The 21947-nt window shown below is 46.4% G+C and overlaps 1 protein-coding gene across 8 annotated transcripts in view; it reads left to right on the top strand.

The window, feature by feature from the left end:
* The window catches only part of EPS8 (EGFR pathway substrate 8, signaling adaptor), a 1868600-nt gene that overhangs the window by 1274805 nt on the left and 571848 nt on the right, over nucleotides 1–21947 (top strand). For all 8 annotated transcript variants that reach the window (XM_069628376.1, XM_069628375.1, XM_069628377.1 and 5 more), the window contains one exon: nucleotides 12112–12186. In XM_069628376.1, coding sequence (XP_069484477.1) covers nucleotides 12112–12186 — 75 coding nt within the window. The remainder of the gene's footprint in view (nucleotides 1–12111; nucleotides 12187–21947) is intronic.

Here is a 21947-nt window from a genome sequence, read left to right as displayed (position 1 = left end):
TTGTAGCCGAGCTGGGTCAGATGGCGGGAGAAAGCCAAGCCAGCTAGTGAGGCTGTTAGAAATAAACCAGTTAAGAGCGATCGAAGGTTGATCGGAAGCAGAGAAAGGTGCCGCACTGTCAGCGAGAAAAGATCTCAACGTGAGCGAAGGAAGATAGTCAGAAGGAGCAGAAGGAACAGGTTGAGTGCTAGAACGCATAAAAAAGCAGACAGGTAAGCAAGCACAGGAAGGCGAAGAACCGAAAAGTATCTGGCAAGGGAAAGTAACCGAACAGGAAGCGCGATTACTGTCGGCGGAGATACAGAAAAGGCGGCGTTGGTAGGAACGCATAAGACAGAACAGGGATGAAAATGATAGAACCAATATGCTCACGAACATAGCAGGAGAAAACAGGGTACGGCGGAAGGCCACAGAGTAACAGCAAGGCGTCAGAAGGACTGTGAAAATACACAGCAGCGTCTAACATCGGAAGTGACGATACAACATACTGTTCTGGGGGAAACCGAGCGTAGATATACACAGAGCGGCCATGATGGATGAGGACTAGACCAATACACTGTGTAACCACGGTCGGAGATCAATGCTTCCATCGCTGCCACAGCTTCCATGGGTGAAGCCTGACACCCTACCTGAACAAAACTAAGGAAAGTCTGAGTCCAAGAGTTCAAGTTTAAAGGATTTCTGTGTGAAAAACATTTGCTTTCTCTCACATCTAAAGCTAAACAATGTGTACGGATGTCAATAATCAAAGAAATGGTGATTAACACAAAGTACTGAGCTTCTTCCAGCTCGTAGCTTCCTTTTCTGTTCCCCTTCCCCAAGTTCAAGAAAGTTCTACAAAAGTCTCCAAATTTCCTTTCGCACGTTAAAAGTAATATAGTTCCACACAATCCTCTGGGGTTCCCTTCCCTAAGTTTAAGGCAACACAGTTCAAATGAAGAAAGGTCTTGAAGCTCTGTCCTCAAGACAGCATTGCAGTTCATCAAGTCTCGGGGTTCCCTTCCCCAAGACTGTAGCTCAATCTCTTGTACTTGTTTTAGTCTTTCAAAAGGATTGACACAACTCAAGGTCAGCCTGACCCTCTTTCTGGATTGCTTCACCAGTTCACTTACAGTGCCTCTCTCTGGTTTATTTCACAATGTCTTTGGTTCTCACAGTTTAGGGCTCACTGTTGTAGGTGCAGTTGTCAGACCACGTGGTCCACCCATCACACATCGCGGGACCGGGGTTCCTGGGCTCTTCAGCCCACACAGGTTCTCCTATACCAGACCCTGTGTTCAGTCATATTCAGGTAACTCCTCTTTTTTGGCCTCTTGGCTTTATATGCATGCTTACACTTTTCTGGCTTCTCCTCATTAGCCTCTTGGCTCTGGCATAACGTGTCACACACCTCTTGCCAATCTTTGGCCTTGCTGCACTGCATTTATTCATAAAGTTCGTTTTGTGTTGGTTTTGTTCATGTCCCACCTTTCTATGGCACTCTTTCACACTTGTATTATTTCCTTTGTTGTTTTCATATAGGCACTTTCTCTTTGGCTGTTTGCTTTTCCCATGAAGGTCGTACTATTCCTTATTCAATAAGCTTAATTGCAAGGTTTCCTTCAGTTCTGTATTCAATATGCATTAATTCGAGGGGATTTGGGTCCTCCGACGTATTCCATATCTATGACAGTAATCACCACAGCTGTGCTGCTTTGGAAAAAAAATTCTGCGTATGCGTCCTGCATCGATGACGTCGATGCGCCGTCCCCGAGGACCTCCTCCGACGGCCGACATCACCCGATGTGATAAGTAGGACGCACGACGCCCATAGCCTGAGTTCCGTTTTTTCCGCGAACGTGTTCGCTTCGTGAATCTCAGTACGCCTCGACTCTTTGGAGCTTGTTGTATTCTTCTCGGTTCTTTGAACCTGTTCGGTTTTTGTGAAAACCAGTTTGTGACGATTTCTACCTCGTCTTCAACCCCGCGTCCGGGCTTCAAGAAATGCGGGGACTGTGAGTCCAAGATGTCGGTAACAGACTCCCACGACGCCTGCCTCTGGTGCCTCGGGGAGGCCCACGACATGGACGACTGTTTCGACTGCCAGTTGCTCACGGCCAAGGCCTTGCGGGAGTGCAAGAAGAAGTTGTCAGTAAGTAGGGTGTCTAAGCCCAGAAAGTCGAGGTCTGCTGGGCTTTCGATGGATGATTCGAGAGGCGACTCTCCGCGACATCGTCAGAGGTCCGGTGGGTCTCCTTCCAGGAGTCGGTCTCGCCACTCCTCTGCCTCTTCGAGGCATTCCTGGAAGCGCCGGCATCGGTCGCCTTCCCCGTCCTCTTCCGAGGACTCTGCCCATCGGTGGGTCGCTTATCCCACCAGGCAAGTGACACCGGAGGAATGGGCTTCCTTCGGGAAGATGTTGGCGATTCTTGAATGGCAGGGCACCGGTCCGTCCGCGCCTCCGAGTGGGGTCGGTCGTGATTGGTCGAGAGACGCCGCTCGCACGCCTGCAGGCTCGAGTGGTCAGCACTGTTCGCGGGAGAAGTCCCGCTCGGACAAGGGTAACCGTTCTCGCCATGCCCGTTCCAGGTCCCGGTCCTTGACGTGCTCGAGACTGCGTGATCCTGTGCAGTCTTCGAGGAAGACGTCGACGCCTGTGGCGCCGAGGTCGTCAACAACCTCTCTCGAGGCTCCACTTCCGAGGGGGTTGTCGACGCTGTCAGCGCCTAGGTCGTCGAAGGACACGCTCGGAGCTCTGGCTTCGAGGCCTGTTTCGACGCTGCCAATGCTGGCAACGCTCCGGTTGATGTCGATGCCAATTTGCTCGATGTCAACGCCGATTCTCTCGGCGCCGACTCATTCGGCGCCCTCAATGCCTTTTGAGACGGTGGTGTCGGAGGGGCCCCGTGGTACGGGCGTAGTCCCTAGAAAGGCTCTGGCTAAAGTCAGGCATTGCTTTGGTCCCCAGGTGTCTTCCTCTCACCTCCTGGAGTACATTTCAGAGGGTGATGAGGGCTCTGATGAGGGCTTGGTTCCGGTTACGGTGCAGAATGAGCTTCTCTCGGGCCATAGCCAATTTGATGACCTGAGGCAGTCAATGCATGATGCCAGTGGACTGGACACCTCTCCGGAGGTGGTTTTGTAGGCCTGAGCCTGGCACTCATGCCGATTCTTCGTACCGGCGCCTTATGTCTCGAGTCACTGAGTACTTGGGATGGTCGGCTCCCCCAGGGGAAATTGTTCATGATGATCTCACGGACATCCTTGATCTTGGTGTCCCCCCCCCCCCCCCCTGACCTGGTACTGCCGTTTCATATGGCTCTGCAGAGAAGGGTGGCAGCGGCTTGGACTGCTCCGAAGAGTCTCCCGGCAGTGGGCAAGTCTTTGTTGCAAAAACACGGTCCAGCCAGTGGCGACCCCTGCTACTTGTCCTGGCACCTCACTCCAGTGAGTTTGGTGATGCAGGCAGCTACGGCCCCGGCAAAGCAGGCGTCGTATCCTACCATCCCCCTGAATAGGGATGACAAACGTTTTGATGGCTGGGCGAAGAAAGTGTTTTCTACAGGGGTATGGCGCTTCAGGCAGCCAACTCTGTATGTGCCTTGTCTCGTTTCACGCACACTCTGGAACTGTGTTGCATTAGCGGCTGAACATATTCCCGAAGGGGACGAACGGGATGGTTTCCTTGCTATGGTTCAGGATGGCAAGGATGCCATGTGAGGCCTTTCAGTCGGGTTTGGACATGGCAGATTGTGTCAGCCGGTCCATGGCGGCGAGCGCCGTAATACGCAGGTTTGTGTGGTTGGGGAAGTCGGGGTTCGCTCCTGATGTGGAGTCCCGGCTCCTCAACATGCCCTTTGACGGTGAACATCTTTTTGGCAGCAAGGCTGACGAGAGCCTTGAGAGGTTGCAGACCTCCAAAGCTGCAGCAAAGTCGTTGGGCGCTGCAGTTCGACAACCTCCGCCTTTTCGTCCTAGTGGACAACAATGGAGGGGAGGTTCCTTTTGCTGTTACTCGTCCTTCATTAAAGCGAGAGGAGCTGTCAGTCAAAGAGGCCATCGTAAGAGTGCCAGAGGTGGAAAACAGTGTACTTGAGGCACCAAAGCCGCTCGGGCAGTTGCCTCTTTGCCCTCAGGCAACGCTGCAGCTGCTACCACTCAGTCATGATGCCAGGTCCCATGGTTCGCCGGTTGGGGGAAGGCTGGCGAAGCATCTTGTAGAGTGGCGTGCCATTACTTCAGATGTGTGGGTTCTAGAGATCATGACCCATGGCTACTGTCTTCCCTTTCGGCAGAGGCCTCACGACAATCCACCTGGGAACCTCTCTTTGAAGAGTCCGGATCCGTTCCTTGTGCAGGAAATTCAAGCCCTGCTGGAGAAAGGCGCCATAGAACTGGTGCCTGTAGCAGAGAGGAACAAGGGATGGTATTCCCCTTATTTTTTGATTTTGAAGAAAGACGGGGGATTGAGACCCATCATGGAATTGCGCGGTTTGAACAAACTCCTCAGGAAGGACAAGTTCAACATGGTTACTCTCTCTCGAGTCCTCCAGGCCCTTCAACTTCAGGACTGGTTGGTGTCTCTCGACCTCAAGGACGCTTACTTCCATGTGCCGATCCATCCCAAGCACAAGAAGTACCTGAGGATCGTGGTTGGCGACTCGCACTTTCAGGTCCGGTCCTGCCTTTCGGATTAACCTCCACACCAAGGGTTTTCACCAAGCTCATGTTGGTGGTGGCAGCGCATCTCAGGAAAGGGGGGAATTCACGTCTACCCCTACCTGGACGATTGGTTGATCAGGGGGAGCTCTCCCGAGCAAGTCCTGGATCATCTGTCTGTCACCTGCCACTCCCTTCACAAGCTGGGCTTCTCCCTAAATTTAAAGAAGTCCCATTTGACGCCAACACAGCGGCTCCAGTACATCGGAGCAGTGCTCGACACATCCCTGGGCCTGTGTTTTCCTCCCCAGGTCAGGGCTCTTCACATTCAGCAGATGGTGCACAAGTTTCAACTTGCCCAGACTCTCCCAGCGTCCGAGTTCTTGAGACTGCTCGGCCTCATGGCATCCTGCATTCTTCTGGTGCCAGAGGCCAGGTTGCAGATGAGATCTTTGCAATGGGCACTCAAGCTCCAGTGGTCTCAGTCCTCCGGCAGGATGTCGGACCCTGTTCAGGTGCCGCCCTCGGTCGCCCATGGCCTTCTGTGGTGGGCTGTCGAAGGCAATCTGATGAAGGGAGCCCCATTTTGGCTGCCCTGGCCGGAGGTGACGATCGTGACGGATGCATCCCTCACGGGATGGGGAGCTCATGCCAACGAGTTGACAGTCAGGAGTCCAGACTCCATATCAATCTGGTGGAGCTGAGGGCCGACAGGCTAGCCCTGAATGCTTTTCTGCCGACTGTGCGAGGAAAGAGTGACCTGATTCTAACAGATAACACGGTGGCCATGCACTACCTCAACAAAAAGGGGGGGGCAGGGTCACTTTCTCTGTTCAGGGAGGCGATGCAGCTAGAGTTCTGGGCCATCCAGCAGGAAGTTTCGATCTCGACTGTTCATCTGACCGGAGACGACAACGAGACGGCGGACGCTCTGAGCAGGCAGAGCACGATCTCTCATGAGTGGGAGCTGGCTCAGGAGATTCTTCTGGAGATCTTCGCCCTTTGGGGGACCCCTCAAGTGGATTACTTCGCCTCCAGTGTCAACCGGAAGTGCAAAAGGTTCTGCTCGTGGGAATTTCCTCCAAAAGGAGCCTTAGGAGACGTGTTCGTGGTGGAGTGGTCATTCCCACTGCTGTATGCGTTTCATCCAGTCCCCGTCATCCCGCAAGTACTGCGGAGGTTACGGAGGTTCGGTTCCCTGATGATCCTCATTGCTCCGGCGTGGGCCCGGAGGACGTGGTACCCGGACCTTCTCGACTTGTCCATCTGCCCTCCACATCGTCTTCCCTACCGAAACGATCTGCTCTCACGGGAGAGGGGTCAGGTTCTCCATCCAGAGGTCAGATCCCTCAACCTTCACGCTTGGCTTCTGAAAGGTTGAGGTATAAGGATTGGGACCTCCCTGAAGACGTGTTGGAGGTGTTGCTCTCAGCCAGACGGCCGGTAACAAAGTCTCTGTACCGTTGCCGTAATTTCTGCACCTGGTGCAGAGTTAAGAATGAGGACCCTTTTGAATGTGACATTCCCATGGTTCTGTCTTTTTTGCTTTCTTTGGCCCACAGGGGCTTGCAAGTCGGGACCATTAAAGGTTACCTGGCGGCGCCGTCCATATTTAAGCACTCGTCTGAAGAATGTTCCTATTTTAAGATTACTTTAATTTCTCAGTTTTTGAAAGGGCTCACTAATGTGTTCCCTCTGTCACCTTTTCTGGTGCCAGGTTGGGATTTGAATCTTGTTCTTCAGTTTCTTATGGCTGCTCCGTTTGAGCCTTTGCATTTTTACCCTTTGAGACTGTTAACTCTGAAAACTGTGTTTTTGGTTGCGGTTACGTCCTCTCGCAGAGTGAGTTACAGGCACTTTCAGTTAAGCCACCCTTAACTGTCTTTCATAAGCACAGGGTTGTTGTTAGGAAAGATTTCTTAATTTGTGGGTAATTTTCCTTCCATGTGGCAACCCCTAAACTTTTTGATGCTGTTTTCACCATGATCTAGACTTTGCCAGAGAAGTGCAGCCTTCTGCCGCACTCCTCTGGGCTTTCGCTCCATTCTTACGGGGAAACTGCCCTTAAGACAGTCAGTACCGGGAAACGTTGTTTTCCGTAGTTCTTTTATCAGGTTGCAGCTTTCGCGCAACATGACACAAGAGGGCACTGTAAGCTAAGTTATCGCTCTCTTGGGTCTCTAGTCATCTACAGGCCCTAGACACTCTCTTTGGATTGTTAACGAACGGTGCAAGTGAATCATGAACGGGACTGGTGGAAGCGATCGTTTCTTTGTGTTTTGAGCTCCTTTTCGCTGTTTAAGCCCGTTTCTCGCGCTTAGCCCAAAATGGTGGCCTGGCTCCCAAAATGGCCAGACCACGAGGCTCTTTGTCCTGCCCGCTTACCGTCTTTCCCCCTTCACCTTCCCCAGGTCGAGCCGACCCGGGGTCTTCCTTATTTGGGCATGTACTTTCCCGCGAAACACAGATGCTTTCGCAGGCTTCTACAGGCCTTGTGTGCGCCTCCAGGATGTTGGCTGGGATGTCTGATCCCAATACACATCCTGGGTGCCAGAGAGTCTAGTGTGTCGTGAATGCCTGGGACCACCGTGGTCCGTGATAGGTCCACGTATGGTGTGAGTGTTTTGTGAGCAGACCTTCCATTGGGTCCCCTCCGTTTTGGCACGAAGGGAACTCTGGATAAGAGGAGGCTGGAAACACCACTACCATGTCGATCTCATGAGTTCTCATGAACAAGGGATACAGGAGCCAAGTATCCTGCAACTACGAGGCTGAACCGAGGAATCGCTGGTGTCCCGCTGAAGGACTGCTCCTCTGCACTTCTGTCGCTCTGTGAAACCATTCCGCCTCTGATCGAACGAGAAGGCCTGTACTGGTACTTCGATCCTTTGGAATAGTGGGAACAACTATTCTCGGCATCTTCATCATCTCCTGCACGTAAGCCTTCGGAAGCGTCTCTGGGCCATCCAGTGGACTGACCAGTTTACCCAGGAGTCTTGAACTGTTACCGCCGTCAGGTTGTGTTGTATTTCGTGTCCTTAGCACTCTCACACGATTCGTACACTTGGCATTCCCATGTCTGAAGTGAGAAGTGCACATTGGGCTGAAATACACACGGCCGCTCCGTTGCCCTGCTGTGGTAACATACTGTGCGGGTTCACTGCGTTTGGGACTTCCTCAACTCTAACTTCTGCTGCCGCGGAATCTACACGACGCTGAGACGTCCCCTGCTCGTATCTGAACCTGCCAGCACTGAAACTGACGCGGAGAAGCCTGGGTCTGCCTGCATCAGGGACCGGTGAGTAGCAATGCTAGGAACTGGTTGTCCTCCTGCAGTAGCCCGTAGCTTTTCCTCGCTGTGTTAAACAGCACACCTTTTTCGCGCTCTGCTTCTGCCTGCAAGTGGAGGCCGCACTTGAGTAGCGGAGATCTGTTCGCCCTCCTTTGTTCACCGCTCTGAACTGCCTGACTTCCTTGGAGACTCCCCTTGGCCCACTGGCACCAGCGTGTGCAGGTACTTTTGAGCACAAGGCTCCACTCTTTGTAGGGCTCGGACTTCCTTCTAGTTAGGTGGCCTCTAAAGGCGAACTGGGTCTAAACGATTACTTGCACTGCCTGTTTTCCTCCCCATCTAGGTGGTCTGCATATTTCGTCCTTTTAACTCTTTAGACCCTTCGGTAATGGTATATATTGTATTTGATTGTGATGTGTTGGTTTACTTGAGTTTTCTCGTGATTCTTTGCTATGCTCAATATTACAAAGGCCTTCTAATAAATGTCTATATTTTTAATATAACACCTGCTTGGAGTAATTTGTAAGTGTCCTTGCTTTGTGTGCTCATTGTGGGCTTTCAGTCCCCCTCACCCCTCTTGAGACCTAGTCTTGACCACCGCGATCGCTACCTTGATTGGTCTGGCTTGTCCAGAGGTTACCCTTTTCCAACAGACTAGGCTGTCCTTCTGAACCTCTGCCCCTCCAGGACAGAGTTCAGAAATCCTTCTTAACAGTTGTCCTTCGAGTTCGTACTTCCTTTCTTCCGAAGGTGGTTTCGGAATTTCATTTGGGCCAGAAGGTTGTTCTTCCAGCATTCTATCCTCCTCCACATCCTGGTAAGGAAGAGAAGAGGCTCCATAGGCTTGATCCTAGGAGAGCATTGAGCTTTTATATTTCACGCATGTCCCGGGTCAGAGTGGACGATCAACTCTTCATTGGTTACGCTGGAAAGCGTTTGGGACAAGCTGTGACGAAACAGACTTTGTCTCGTTGGATTATTTTAGCTATCTCCGAGTGTTACCGCTTGGTGGGTAAGGACCCTTGGCTGGCTTGTGGACCCATTCTACCAGGGGAGTGGCTGCGTCTACTGCCCTGCATATTCGTCACTTCTGTGATGCAGCCATCTGTACTTCGGTACATACTTTTGTACGTCACTACTCCCTCGATTCCATCCAAGGGCAGGATATGGCCTTTGGCAAGGCAGTCCTTTATTCTGCAATTTGATTGGGCATGCTAAATTTGTGTTCTAAATTCTTTTCCCACCTCCTTGCTTGGTACTGCTTTGGGAGTCTGTCATAGATATGGAATACGTCAGAGGACCCAATCCCCTCGAAGAACAAGTTACTCTCTTACCTGGTAACGTTCTTTAGATGGGATGGTCCGACGACATATTCCATATCGCTCCCTCCCTACCTTCCCCGCTGCAGAATTAATTATGCGATTGCAGCTTGCGTTCCCCAAGGCCTTGTGTATCTGACTGGCAGAAAACTGGTGTCACGCGTTCTGGGGAAAAAACTACAACTGAGGCTACGGGCGTCATGCGTCCTACTTATCACATCGGGTGACGTCAGCCGTCGGAGGAGATCCTCGGGGACGGCGCATCGACATCATGGACGCAGACGCCGAACATTTTCCGAAGCAGCACAGTTGTGGTGATTACTGTCATAGATATGGAATACGTCGTCAGACCATCCCATCGAAAGAACGTTACCAGGTAAGAGAGTAACTTGTTCTTCTGCTTAATTTCAAGTTTCCGTTCAGTGCGGTCATTTATTACCCACTCGCAGCCCGCTAGGAATGCCCCAGCTGTCAAGTGCCTCTCCCTGACATTCAACTGTCTTCTGTGTTGTTACTCTGCAGCTCCTGCTGCTTATTACTTCTTAGGACATCGGGCCAGCTTCTGCAAGCTCTGTTCGCACATCGGGGCCTGACTTGCTCACGCTGGTTGCTCTGCTGCCTCTGGATGGACGTGGATGGTGTCCTGCTTTCATCTTCACTTTAGAAGCTCTGGCTGCTGATTCCTCACTATGGAAGCTCCCTCTCTGGGCTGCTGCCTGGCGCCTGCACAGGTCTCACGATAGCTGCCTCCTTCGAAAATGTGTCCCCTGCTGGTCTCCTCACCACATGCCTCCCTGTTTCTCTCCGTTGTGTTCTCTGGCTCTCTATACACATGCAACCACTTAACAGGTTGCAGGTGTTGATCCTTAATTAGGTTTGCCTGACCATGATAAGGGGGACATACCTTACTCACCATAATCTGCAAGCATCGTCCTCGTCCCATATACCAGAGTGGTAACATAAAAAGTGAGCGTTTATTACTCTGTCTCCTCTTCCTTCTCCCAGTCCTTTCAAAGGTTGAATGTGGGTAAATGAGGGGAGAGATCTTGCAATAACCCATACAGGTCTGGGGAGGGATAGATTGGTGATCAGTAGGGAAAGGGCATACCTTGTTTCCCCCGTGGGCACCCTCCTCGCTCTCCCCCTCCTTTTGTGCCGAAAAATATACAGTGGGCATGGAAAAAAAAAATAACTATGTATTTTGCTTTTCGCAAGTTGCAGTTTTAGCATGTTTTGTTCTGCCGTTGTCTCTGTTAGGATCATCACAAGACATTACATCTCGGTGTCCTTGGTCACTTGACAAAATCAACCTTTCAAATTAGAAAACAATTAATAAATCCAATAATTTTACATTAAAATTTAAAACTTTTAGAAAACACACATACAAGAAAATAACAAAAAAATGTATAAGTGAATAAATACAATATAACATGCTTCTACTAAGTGCAAGATACAGTGGAATGTGAATTACTTGCCTATATAACATACTGTGGCACAGGCCACTGCCATATCTCTTTAAAATTCACAGACGATTTTAAATGACACTTTCATTGTAGTATCATATTTCTGGAAATATAGCGTCCAAAAACTGTACAGTTGCTATCTTTATGGCTATTATATACCGATTTTGTTCCTCGAAACATTTTTTAAGCGCTTTCGAGTGGACATCAATTGGGGTCAGTAAACTAGGTCTCTTTCCTAGCTCCATGGCATGCTGTTCAGGATGTTTGTTTGCATGTATGAGGTAACGAGTGCCCAGAGTATGGGATGCTGTGTGAGTGCGCTGCTTGCCCTGTGCTACTCTAAATTCTTCAGTACACGTTCTGAACCCTCCCAATGGTATGTTATTTGCCAAACTCTTAAGCGTGAAAAGTATATCCACGCAGGCCTGACGTGAAGCTTTTTCACCAAACCTGCAGATGATCTGACCTGTTAAAATTCAGTTACCAGTTTAATGGTATCCCCTACAGAGTGTAATTTGCTTTCTGACTTTGAGAACATTCAGACATGTAATTGCTAATTTTACCATAGCAGGTAAAATAGCTTGGTGTGTTGAGCGCTCACTGCTGCTGTATGTGTGTGATCTGCAGGTTGCAGGTTTGAATCCCAGCAACAACAACTACTCAGCCTTTTATGCTTCTGAGGTTTATAATTGAGTACCAACGCAGGTTGAGTGATATTGTATGAATATTTGTTCTATTTAAAACACTTAAGTGGAAGTGGTATATAATAACACATCTTCATTTGGCCTTAGACGTCTGCTTGCATTCACAGTAATTTGGCAATATGGGCCTATCCACTCTGATATTAACAATACATATGGTGAGCCATTCTTGTATGCAATGTATATCACATTACAGTGATATCGTAACCATATTTTTCGTAGTGTACTTGGGAACCACGCTATTTGATTCCACTTCCTGTTTTGTCAAGAGGTGAAAGGTTGTGTGTCATTGCATCCTGTTATGTCACTTCAGGGTCAAATTACATCACTGCCTGTGATATCAGAGGTCAAAGATCATGTGATGTCAGTTCTGCTACCCCTGGAAATTTGATGAAACGGCGTCCATGCAGGCGATCCCTGATAACTCTGGATTCTTCATAACAGAATGTGAAGCCATTCAGAGTGGATGAATGAAGGGAACTGTATTGATCAAAAGTGATAATTGACCTGGAAAAGCTAATTGCTACAAAATAAAAGTGGTTTCATTAGTTATGCATTACCTTTGCTTCAGTGTTGAAATGTGTGATATGCTCTTCACATTGTTTGCCATTGTAAAACGAGTTGTACACCTAATTCGTTTAAAGCGTGATTATTCTATCGAGTTTTTTCACACTTAAAAATGTTTTTCCTGATTGCAGGCCAAATTAAAGTCTCACATAAACAACCCAAGTGCAACAGAATTGATTCACTTTCTCTTTACACCTTTAGAAATGGTAAGTGATTGTATTTTGCATAACAAGTTAAGTGTGTTACTTTATTCAAATTCTAAAGATTTCTTGAGTTTGGTGTTCCACAACAATGTGTTATTAGAAGATATCACTCAGTACAGCATCCCTCACTGTCCATCTTTGTAGGCAATCTAAAATGTAATTAGAACCAGGAGGATAGTGAAGCGTCCCCCGTTGGTGGCTGTTCGTGTTAGTGGAGGGTGTGCAGGTTCTTTTGCACATTAAACCAACACCTTTCTACTTCGTTCTTCTATGTGTCTCCATTACCACACTTGGAGATGAGAATGGGATTGGATTCGACCTTTGTATGGAGGGGAGTGTGGGAGGTGCAGCAAGAGCTATCGAGGAAGCAGTCTTTGAAGTCCACATCTTAGGCTGCTTCACCAGACTGCTCATGACCATGCTCTCAGTAGATGCGAGCACGAGTGGATCAAAAGGCAACTTTTTCTCAAATAAAGGAGAAACGTGAGCAATTCATGTGCACAGGATCCAGACGTGAATGAGACCTAATCCTGCTATTCATTTATTGAGAGGGCACACCTTCTCAAAACTCCGCTTTTCTTTATCCCTTTCCTTTCCCTGCTAGTGGTCTGGTCCTTCATGAATCTCATGGGGTACCATGCCCTCCACTCAGTCAACACCAGCACCCTGCCCCCTCAGCAGTGCACCCGCGGGTCCCCTGCCTGGCGGCTGTGCATCGCACACTTGAGATTCCTATGCCCTAGCACATGCTATAGACTTCCACGCTCTCCTTGCACTTTCCTCCCAGGCTCCCACCAGCACTTGTCCATACCCTGCACCCCCCCACCACTCTGTCCCAATCCCTGCACTTCTCTTCACAGCTATTGCATGTCAAATGTCACAAGGTCTAGTAGGACCATGTAAGTGATCTCAATCCGGCACTTCATATAAGTCAACGCCTAGCGTGTAATGCACAACTGAAATCCTTATTTATTTATTTGTGTCTAAAAGTTCTTTTATTCTGAACGATGTACCAATTATATCACACCCCTCTCTTGGAACCACACCCCCGCCCCCCGGTCACACTGAACCAGGAATCAGGCTGGTTTGCAAAGTTAAAATATTTATGTATATATTCACAATTTAATCACACTATTTTAATGGGGATACAATAATCACCAATGGGGTGATGTCACACTAAGCAATCTCTTTAATCACAGGGAGTACTAATGATCAAAAACAATGCAGCACACCAATAATACTTTTGTGGGTGGGTGTTCAAATCAAATAGCAATGTGATTACTTTTTCCCCCTGCACGCCCTTCAACCCCCCAATATGCAATGAAGAGAGATGGGAGGCGAGAGGACAGGTTTCAGGAATGCAGAATTCAAATACAATGTCAATCCCAATTCCCCCCAGCAAACACAAGAGAGAAACAGAATTGAATGGCAAACTGTCAAAATGGTTTTAAAGTTGGCTTTGAATGGAATAGGTAAAAGACTAAATATGGTTTAAATCACTGAATTTGTTTAAATTCCAATGGGAGCCACTTTATCTGGTTGCAGACAAACGCTAGCAATGATTTGACACCAATAAGCAATGTGCAAACTGAAATTTGAGGTCGGGTGCAATTAAAAGCTGTTTTACATGTTATAGATTTGGCCAAAACGAAAATTCGCCGCAAACCTTTCCGCATGCGGTAATCACGATTGCGGGAGAAATATATGGATTTGGAGTGCGGTTGTTGGTTCTATCGAAACCTGTGGATGTTAGCTAAAGCAGACATTTCAATTGTGTTTCTAGCATGACATTTGGAGAATTATGGACGTTTTTCGGGAAGGTCGTTTTTCTGAGATGGGTGCAACAATGAGAAACAGGGATGCGCTTTTAAAAGACAAACAGGATTTCTTTACACTAGGGAATGACTAGGAAGAAGCAAATACTACACGGGCGCACAGCCACTAGACCAGGACGCCTCTGGATCAAGTTTTTGCCTGCTGAGGAGCTTGCCTTCTTCAGATGAAATATATCCGCACAAAGATATTTTTAACAATACTATTACAGAAGGAAGATAGTAGGGATGAGACAGAGTTCAGGCAATTCAAAATAATTCTAACAATGCAGTTCTGGATATAAGAGAGGATGGATTTGAGATAGAAATTGACTATGGATAGTACATAGGCTAGTGACAGTCCTATACTATGGATACTCACTATATATGTTTGAACAGAACCGTCAGGAATTCTGGTCAGTCAAGATTTCTGGACAGGAATTCTGCTGGGCACACCGGACTGGATGGGGTCTGCAATCAGCAAGGCGCTCTGGTCACCGCACGACAGGACTGGACAGGATCGGCACAGCACGGCACAGGATTATGTTTAATCTGCCCTGGTTCTGCAGATAATTATTTGGCAGGCAAGCAATTGCAGCACAGTCCGGCTGTTTTCTTTGATGTTGGGATTGTGGTGGTGGGATTCTAGTTCTGGAAATTCAAGGCCTAGTTGAAAATGGTTCAACTATAGAGTGGGCCTTTCTGCTTTGCCAAGTTTCTGGAGTCTGGAGCAAGGAATATTGATGTATCTCCTTCAGGGTGCTTCGCCAGGAATCTGTTGGTGGGTGAATCTGTGTGTCTTTTCTAAGTCCTCAGCTTTCTCTATGTATGCATTTGGTAAAGGGGTGTGTATGCTGGATTATCCTAAGCGTATCCTAAGGCTGACTATAGGTTAGAATTTCCCCTCTCCCTTGATTGGGGGAGAAAACGCAATGTCACCATGATGATGTGGGTTTTTGAGTCAGCGAATTCTCCCCTTGGCTTTTGAACATGAAATCTACTTTTAGTATAATACATATTTACAATTTTGCAAACTTAATAACAATAACATATCTAGATCACATATTTTGTGGAGCAAATGCTCTTCCAAGCCCCGTCATTGTAGGATCTTGTGTTGGCTTTTGACAGAATTATGCCCTTTTGGGTCGAACACAATATCTAGTTTATCCAAAAATGTGTACAACTGCGCACATTGCACATGGGCATAAGCGTGTGCAGTTTCATGCTTTTGATATAATTACATTTGGTATAAAACCACAATTTCTACAGTTCCTTCCCAGAACATAGCACAGAGTTCTGTCTCCTCTTAAAATGTGCAGCCAAAATTAGGTTCAGAAGTCTGGGGTTTACATAATTTTTACAATTGTGCACAGTAAATTATCAGTGTTTTTAGCAATATGCTTTTTGTCCATTGTGAATCAACAAAAGGCTGTCTGTCCCCGCCCCCTTCTTCTTCTTGCAGTTCAGAAGCAATCTCCGGCCCCTTCCTTCTGGGAGAAGCCATTTACGTTCCTTCCTGATTAGCATCTCCTTGCCTGGAAGGAAGTCCATTGTGCCCTTCCCAGAGCAGCCCAAGTGCCCCTCCCCTCTTAATTATCAAATGAATTTGAGTTCCTGGTCTAGAGAGAAGGGAGGGGCCTGGCCCTGTGGGGGAAGTTGTTTGTGGTTTGGCTTGGAGTCAGGCTGAATTTAAATGTAATTTTGTTACACATTATTCTTAGTTTAAATACACTTGTAATTTTAAAACAAACAGCTAGAACACTGATTCCAGACTCTAAACTATGAAGTTTAAATAGTTACAACCTAGGTTACTCTTGATAACAGGTCCCTTAGATTTCAGACATCAGATTTCAGTGTACTAGTTTAAATCCTTATGATGCAGACTACTGACAGCTGTCATACAGGCGGCCGCTGGTACTGCGCCCATATTTTGACAGATCCCACAGCCAGGAAAACTTGTGCTGTGGGTGTGTTGCTGACCAATTCGGCTTTCCAGAATATTTCAATTTCACCATGATTTCTTGAATTCAGTAAAATGTGACGCCCAGAAAGAAGATTGGATGTTTGTGGCTGTTTTGGACCAGCATTCTGTATTTTCAGCAACCAAGAAAAGATTTAAAATGCAAGATTTCGGATTTCTTTCAGCAAGCACTGCTTTTCATGCAGTCTCCATTTTTACTTGTCGGGCAGCCCAGTTTAAGGAGTGAGGTCTCCGTTCCACCACTGACAACATGCATGGTAGATTTGGCAGCCATCTTTTTGTACTTTGTAGAGCGCAAATTCCATAGGTTTTGGCGCCCATAGGGGTTTTGCGGCCATTTTGATGATTCTGGCACCACCAGTCCACAGTGATGCCGCAGGGCAGAGCTTAAGTGGGTTAATACATCCCACAACCACGATTGTATATTTACTGTTTTCGCCGTGTTATTTTACTTTCCTTGCTCCCTCCCCATTTTGTCTTGTGGCGCCTGGAAACACCATTCGGTTGAATAGGCGCCTAATAAATGGTCAGTAAAGTTAAAATAAAAAAATAGGGATTCGAATATTTCAGGAAGTATATTTGGGGAAAACAAGTTAACATCCCTTGGAGGCGGTATTAGCGTTGCAAGGATTTTCTAGAGCCAATCCTTGTAAAGCCCATTTCTCATTAAAACTTTGAGAGTGATTATCAAGTACATGCCAGGGGCACAGAACAGGTGGTAGACATCTTTTTGCATATGACATCCCTGGAGCAGCATGATTAGCAGGATTCTATGGGGGCAAGAGTGGCGCTGATGTGTCAGATTTTGACAAAGGAAACCTGCATAGAGGAATTGGAGCATCACCAGGTATTATCTCACTTGTTGCAGTCAGAGCACAGTTATTGGTCTGCCAAAAGTTTAAGTGAGAATTGCATAGCATACTGGGAAGTGAAAAAAGAGTAGTTGGGTTTGTAAGGGTTATAAGCGGATTCCCCTTCAGGCTTACAATTGTTCACCTTGTATATGAGCGCTAGCCTGGGACCAGCACAAAAACAAAGGTTGTTGAGAAATGCTGGTGGCCTGTGGTCGAGTATGGAGAATACGTTAAGAGTGTCAGCCTTGCCATAATTTGTACAAGGGTGTAAAACCAACAAGTAACCGTTCATTCCATTATCTATCCCTGAGGCAACTTCAAAAGGTTTAGATATTAATATTGTTGGGCCCTATCAAGAGACAGCCTGGATGAGTACATTTGTGATGGTTATGATTGACTATTATTCTAAGTAGACAGACTTTTAAGTTCATGGTGAATATTAAGTGCAACAGATGTTAGAGTTCTTGGAAAGCATTTTTGGAGTTGAGGGCTTCCTTTTGGAAATACTGAACAACGATCCACAGTTCAGAAGTGAAGTGGTTGCCCCACACACTAAGACTATGGGGATGAAGTGGACAGTCACTGCAGCGTAACTTCCCAAGATCAGTGGCTTGATGGAAAGATTCACCCACCTTGTCACAAGCACAATACAGTGGGCAGTGAGGAATAGTTGTGTTTATGGTAGTGGCAATGCTGTAGAACATGAGGTCTTCTACCAGGGTGGTCGTATTCCTCACTTTGTTCAACATACAAATGGTTGATTCACAATTTGCTCATATTCTTGAACCTTTTTTTCCACCAAAAATATAGAAGATGGGTTGGGGTTAGGTATGTATAAAAGGCAAAAGAGGGGGTAGGTGAGGTAAGATACACGGGGTCTCACCTTGCATGTTGTGGTATTAAATCGGTAAAACAATTGCAAAATGTGATTGAGCCAGTCACATTTTGAGCACATTTATAACCATGTGGCCATTGTTACTTCTTCATTCTGTTAAACGAGGGCACAGGATGCAAGTACATTACTTAATCCTACTGCAGTGAATGAAACATCTCCTGCTGAAAGAGTCTACCAGACAGTTGCGAATGAGCTTATGGTGAAAGCTCATGGTAGATAAAGGGCCATGAGGGAGACCTCATTAGAATACTATTTAGAAAAATAAAGTCAGCGAGGGATAGCAAAGGATTGTCCTTTTGGGTAACCCTCATAGGTGAAAAAAGGAATATTGGACAAATATGGCACACCCTATTGATGTAGGTAATTAGGAATAGAGTTAGTGTCTTGAAGAAATAGTGAAAAGAATTAGAAGATAGATATGAAGTGCAGAGGAGAAATAAGCAACCTTGACACCGAGGCTGCATGAAGTAATAAGAAACAAAAACGTTCCCTATTAGGGAACTCGCGTCCCCTGCACACTTTCCAATGTCTGGAAGACCAGACCAACAATTGGTTTGTATTTTATACAATCTTTCTAGTAATCTCTAAAGAAGCTTTTAGCAAACAATATTTGAGGAGGTCAATTGAAGAAATTCACATTCAGTCACAGTAGGTCACAAGAACTAAAGTTCATATTCATTCTTGATGTTTGAGATTGTGGCAGGCCCAACGCGTTTCGAGTGGTAATCCACTCTTCATCAGGGGCAAATCAAAACGATTCTAAGGAAAAATATGTACAGAATTCTACATTAGAGTGTTAATTTTTCATAAACAACAATTTTACAACTTATACCAAACAGGCTGTTACAACTACTTAAATCGTGTATACATAGGCTAGTAGAATAATTCTCAAAACATTGCTCAGCAAAAAATAGGGGGTACATTGACACCAAACGATTAATATCTTCAGACTAAACATTTACCTTCATGTTACTATTTATAGAGAAAGATGATAATTGAGTCAATATCATGAAATAGACTGTGCTCTACTGAAATAACGACATCAAAAGGAGGATCTAGCAAGGAGGAAAACTGATTCAACAAAGGGGTTGTATCTTCAATTGAAGAAATGGTGGATCCAGAAAAAGGACCTCAACTGGTCAAGGGGACAGAAATCCAAGGATGGTGATACCCCAATCATATTTGGTTGAGAAATGGATTGAAAAAAATATAAAATAAAATAAACACTAGTAAGTCTAAGTAAGGAGAAGAGACTCCGGGAAACTGTTGAATAAAAACCACTTGCATCTGATAGTGGTAGTAGAGATTCATTAAATAGCCATGGTGGCGTTGGTAGGGTACAATGGCGATCCCCAACGAAAACGTAGGAAATCTGAGATTATGTTGGCTGAATCAAAATTCGAATAATGGACAGATGTCCACTGTCACTACAAAGAAAAAACAGTAATAGAGTAGGTTAGAGGTGTACCCGGAATGGGTTATGGTGAAAGCCAGGGTGAGAAGCGTATTCTACACCAAACAAGTTCAAATAAATGCCCAGAGTTAATGCAAGGGGAGAGAGAGCTCTTACCTAGGTGACCGCAGCACTGACAATTGGATACCGGAATCCAAGAGGACAGCCGACGCCATTGTCAGTGGCGTCAGTGTTTATATTGCATTTGTAATGCGTGACGTCATCACGCGCGAGCGTGTGACGCTTTGTGTTCAATTTAGAATTAAGTTAAACAGTTTATTAAAAAAACAAGCGGACCACACAAATTCCCAACGGTGGCCCTACTATTGATGCTACCATGGTAGTGTTATTAGTAGAAAGGACGTGGATACAATGCCTAGGATGTCCGGGAAGGTAAACACATGACGTCATCACGCTAACGCGTGAGTAACGGAATGTGTCAACAAACCGGCATCCTGACGATCCTTAGAGAGGTAAGGGCAAACTGAGGTGTTGCCCTGGGATGTGCCAATTAGCGAATAATCGCCCATCGGGGGCACATCACACGGCAAAAACATTGTTGCTGGTTGATAGGATGTTGTTGACAATCAGACGTGCATTGTAACATAACTTGGGCAGTCTAGAGAAGTTGTGTCTACCCTCATATGCAGGGTATTTGATGTCTAAGAGTAGCGGATGACTACCAGGGATAATTACAAGAAATAAACATAAGAGGAAGCTGGAAGGAAGGTCCCAAAAGGGGAGGTTATAGTGAAGGACAACACCTCATTGTTTCTAACCCTCATAGGTGAACCAGGTGTTTCCTAATGCTGTGAGAGTAAATAATAGCAGTATCTGGAACATTGACAGAATAGTGAAGTGGAAGGCTGGTGGGATTGACGATGCATGTGAGCTGAGTTTATTAGGCATTGTGAGTTGGAGGACCTTTGCTGATGAAGTTTGGCTGCGATTCCTAATTCAGATAAGATTTCTCTTGCCTTGGTGTGAAGGGACAGCTGTGCATTGTCCACCTGCACTAAAAAGGTCTTACCCTGATTAAGAATTTGCCAGGTCTGATTGCAGTCTCTAGGATGTGCCTGCTAAAGACCTACAAAGGGAAGACCGTGCACATAACGCTGCCTCGCATAGATAGTTCTTTAAGGGGACAGCCTGGAGGAAAGCCAAAAGAGTACCAGAGGTAAAGGTGGGGCATGGGAGTGAAGCAGTGGGGCTGTGCAGCAGGAACAGGGTGTAGGAGGAGACACCCCCCCCTGCAAATGACTGGAGGAAGCGGGAGGAACCAAAGGCCTTTGCCGCTGCTTTTCAGTAAAGTCAGCCTTTTGCATGCAGAGTTTAATCCCAAACCGCCAGGCCATCTCCAAGACTGTTTTAAGCAGTGTATTTGGGAACTGTTGGCTTTAACACTCCAGTTCTCACTCATGCCTCCTATGTTTGTTGTTTCTTCCTTTACCCCTTTGTGTGCTTCCACCCCTCCCCATTCCATCTCACTTGCTCTTGACTTTACTCTCCACCATTTGTTTTCTGAGGGAAGTGGTGTAGCATCCCTCAGAGTCTCTTTATCTTCCTTTGCATTTTAGAATGGAAGGGGAGCCGGGATTGATGAGGAGATAGCGAAGTATCGGTTAGTATGGCTTTTAATGTTAGCAGAGGCAGTACAGGATCTTAAGCACATAACATCTATGCATTTCTACTTTGAGTTCTTAATCTCATGTCAGGAATGTGTGGGGTCAGAAATGAGAGGTGGACAACTTTGTAATGAGTTTTCAACTTTAGCCATTTTTATTAAATAAAAAGGTTGGATAAACACCTCAATATCCCTACCCTGGCGAGGATTTCCCTGCCTAAAATAAACTAAAGGGAACACTCTAACAAACGGATATCTGACCCTCTCACTTGTACAACAAATAAAGCAATACGGATCTATCTGGAAGTTCAATTGATCAAAAGAATACAACATATGATCTGCTTTGCAATATAGCTAATGTCTCTTCTCATAACCGGAGTGAATTCCCCTTGCCCAGATCAGAGTAAGGGGTCTCTACACAGTTCCAAGAAAAACAATGAAATCCGGTTTGACACAAAGTTCCAATACACTCTTTGAGGTTTTGCATATACTTAAAGTCCTGCTCGTTCAACAAAGTATCTGTGGAAATTACAACCTCCCACTCCTCCTGGAGTAAGAATAAGTTTCACCTTTATAGCAACAACAAATGTCTTTATCAGGATAGTTTACTTTAATCTTGACTTCAGAAAGCATTATAACTTTTCTCCGAGTTTGTACAATTCTTCTTCCAATATCCCAAATCAATATGAGTTGTTTGTTAGAACCACAGTTCAGCACTTGCATCAACATGTGCCTTTGCTAGGCACTTTTTGGGCCATTTCTCCCGCCCTACGGGTTGACTCGCCTGCCCGTTTACTACTTCAAGAACAGAAAAGTGCTTCAGTGGTAACTTCCAACAAGTTCAATAAACTTCATCAACTTCAAGCATAATCTACTCCAGAAGGGCAGCCTGTTTTCCACCTTTATTTTCCCTCTATACCAACAACCAAATTCTGATCACCAGATAGTTTCTCTTTCCTTCTATCTTGGCTTTGGCAATGTGGGTTATCACCTGCAGATTTATGTTTCACCGCACACAAGCAGTAAGCTCTAAAATATTACGTGTCACAGTATTCCTCTTCTGCCTAGGGTACCGTTGGTTACATTGGTTTTGCTGGTTTACTATATACTCTTGGCCTGGGTATTGCTTGTAAGCCTTTGGAACAA

Source organism: Ambystoma mexicanum, chromosome 12, assembly GCF_040938575.1.
Source record: "Ambystoma mexicanum isolate Mex_15411 chromosome 12, UKY_AmexF1_1, whole genome shotgun sequence".
Classification (NCBI taxonomy): Eukaryota; Metazoa; Chordata; class Amphibia; order Caudata; family Ambystomatidae; genus Ambystoma; species Ambystoma mexicanum.
This window is presented reverse-complemented; position numbering and strand designations above follow the sequence as displayed.